The 1089-nt window shown below is 46.4% G+C and overlaps 1 protein-coding gene across 1 annotated transcript; it reads right to left on the reverse strand.

Annotated features, from left to right (window-relative positions):
* Positions 1–238: 238 nt before the first annotated feature.
* Positions 239–505, reverse strand: LOC132364861 (small proline-rich protein 2E-like). Its single transcript, XM_059921238.1, has one exon. The coding sequence runs from the start codon at positions 503–505 to the stop codon at positions 239–241; it is 267 nt and encodes an 88-aa protein (XP_059777221.1).
* Between the last annotated feature and the right edge of the window lie 584 nt (positions 506–1089).

A 1089-nucleotide genomic window follows, 5' to 3' on the forward strand; every position in this document is an offset into this window, starting at 1 on the left:
ACAGCCTGATTACAGACAGGCAGATGGCAAAGCAAGATCAGGTGATGATCCTGCTGCTCTTCTTCCAACAACATGGTGTCTGCCTCAGGAACCAGCCTTTCCTCTGTCAGCTGTCAATCCAGGAGAGAGGTTAAGGAAGGTGCAGTCCATCACCATGGCTGAAGGAAGGATGATGGAGTCCTAGGCTAAGAAAAGCCTAGATCTTGTTGTTTCATGGTCCTGATGAAATCTGGTGCTGTTAATTATACTTGGGTGGACACTTCTGCTGGCAGGGTGGGCATGGATGCACAGGAGGACATTTCTGCTGGCACAGTAGAGGTGGGCACTGCACAGGTCGGCATGGAGGACTGGGACATGGCTCCAGACACTTTAGAGGTGGGCAAGGTTCAGGGCACTTAGGTGGGCAAGGCTCAGGGCACTTAGCTGGGAAAGGCTCAGGGCACTTAGGTATGAACACAGGAGGTGACTGGCAGGACTGCTTGCACTGATGCTGCTGGTAAGACATCTTTCCTGCGTCTCAAGGAATCTGAAATACAAACAGACAACACTGTTCATAACAGAGACAGTCCTACTGGTAGAACAATTAGCTGGGCACACAACCCTGCCGTCTCCAAGAACTTTCTATGATCCCTTATAGAGTCTTTATAGTTTTGTGTAACTTCTTCACCATTCTTTTTTAGCACCTCTTGCCCTCAGATCTTCAGGTTTTCTGGTTAATCTCTCATTCTACCACTTTCTAAAGACAAAATTACCTATGCAGGTGTTGTGTGAATACAAACACTATCTGGAGAAGAAGAACCCGGATATTAAAATTGTAGCCAATCCCAAAACAAATCTCTACTTATATATCCCATGAGGCCCTGGTTGCTGGTCTAACTGACGTGACTGTGGGCTTTTGAGGAGAAATGCAAAGGCCCATATGCAGCACTTAATGGGATTGAACTCTGAGAGGGATGCATTTGGAACTAATGTAGGGTGGGCTACAGCACAGCATCTCATATCTCTTATTCTCCTTCAGTTTAAGATCATACCTCTGACTCCATTTCTCTCATCACATTCAGGATCACCTACCAAATACCAGCTAAAATT

Source organism: Balaenoptera ricei, chromosome 1 (genome assembly GCF_028023285.1).
Source record: "Balaenoptera ricei isolate mBalRic1 chromosome 1, mBalRic1.hap2, whole genome shotgun sequence".
In the NCBI taxonomy this organism is placed as follows: Eukaryota; Metazoa; Chordata; class Mammalia; order Artiodactyla; family Balaenopteridae; genus Balaenoptera; species Balaenoptera ricei.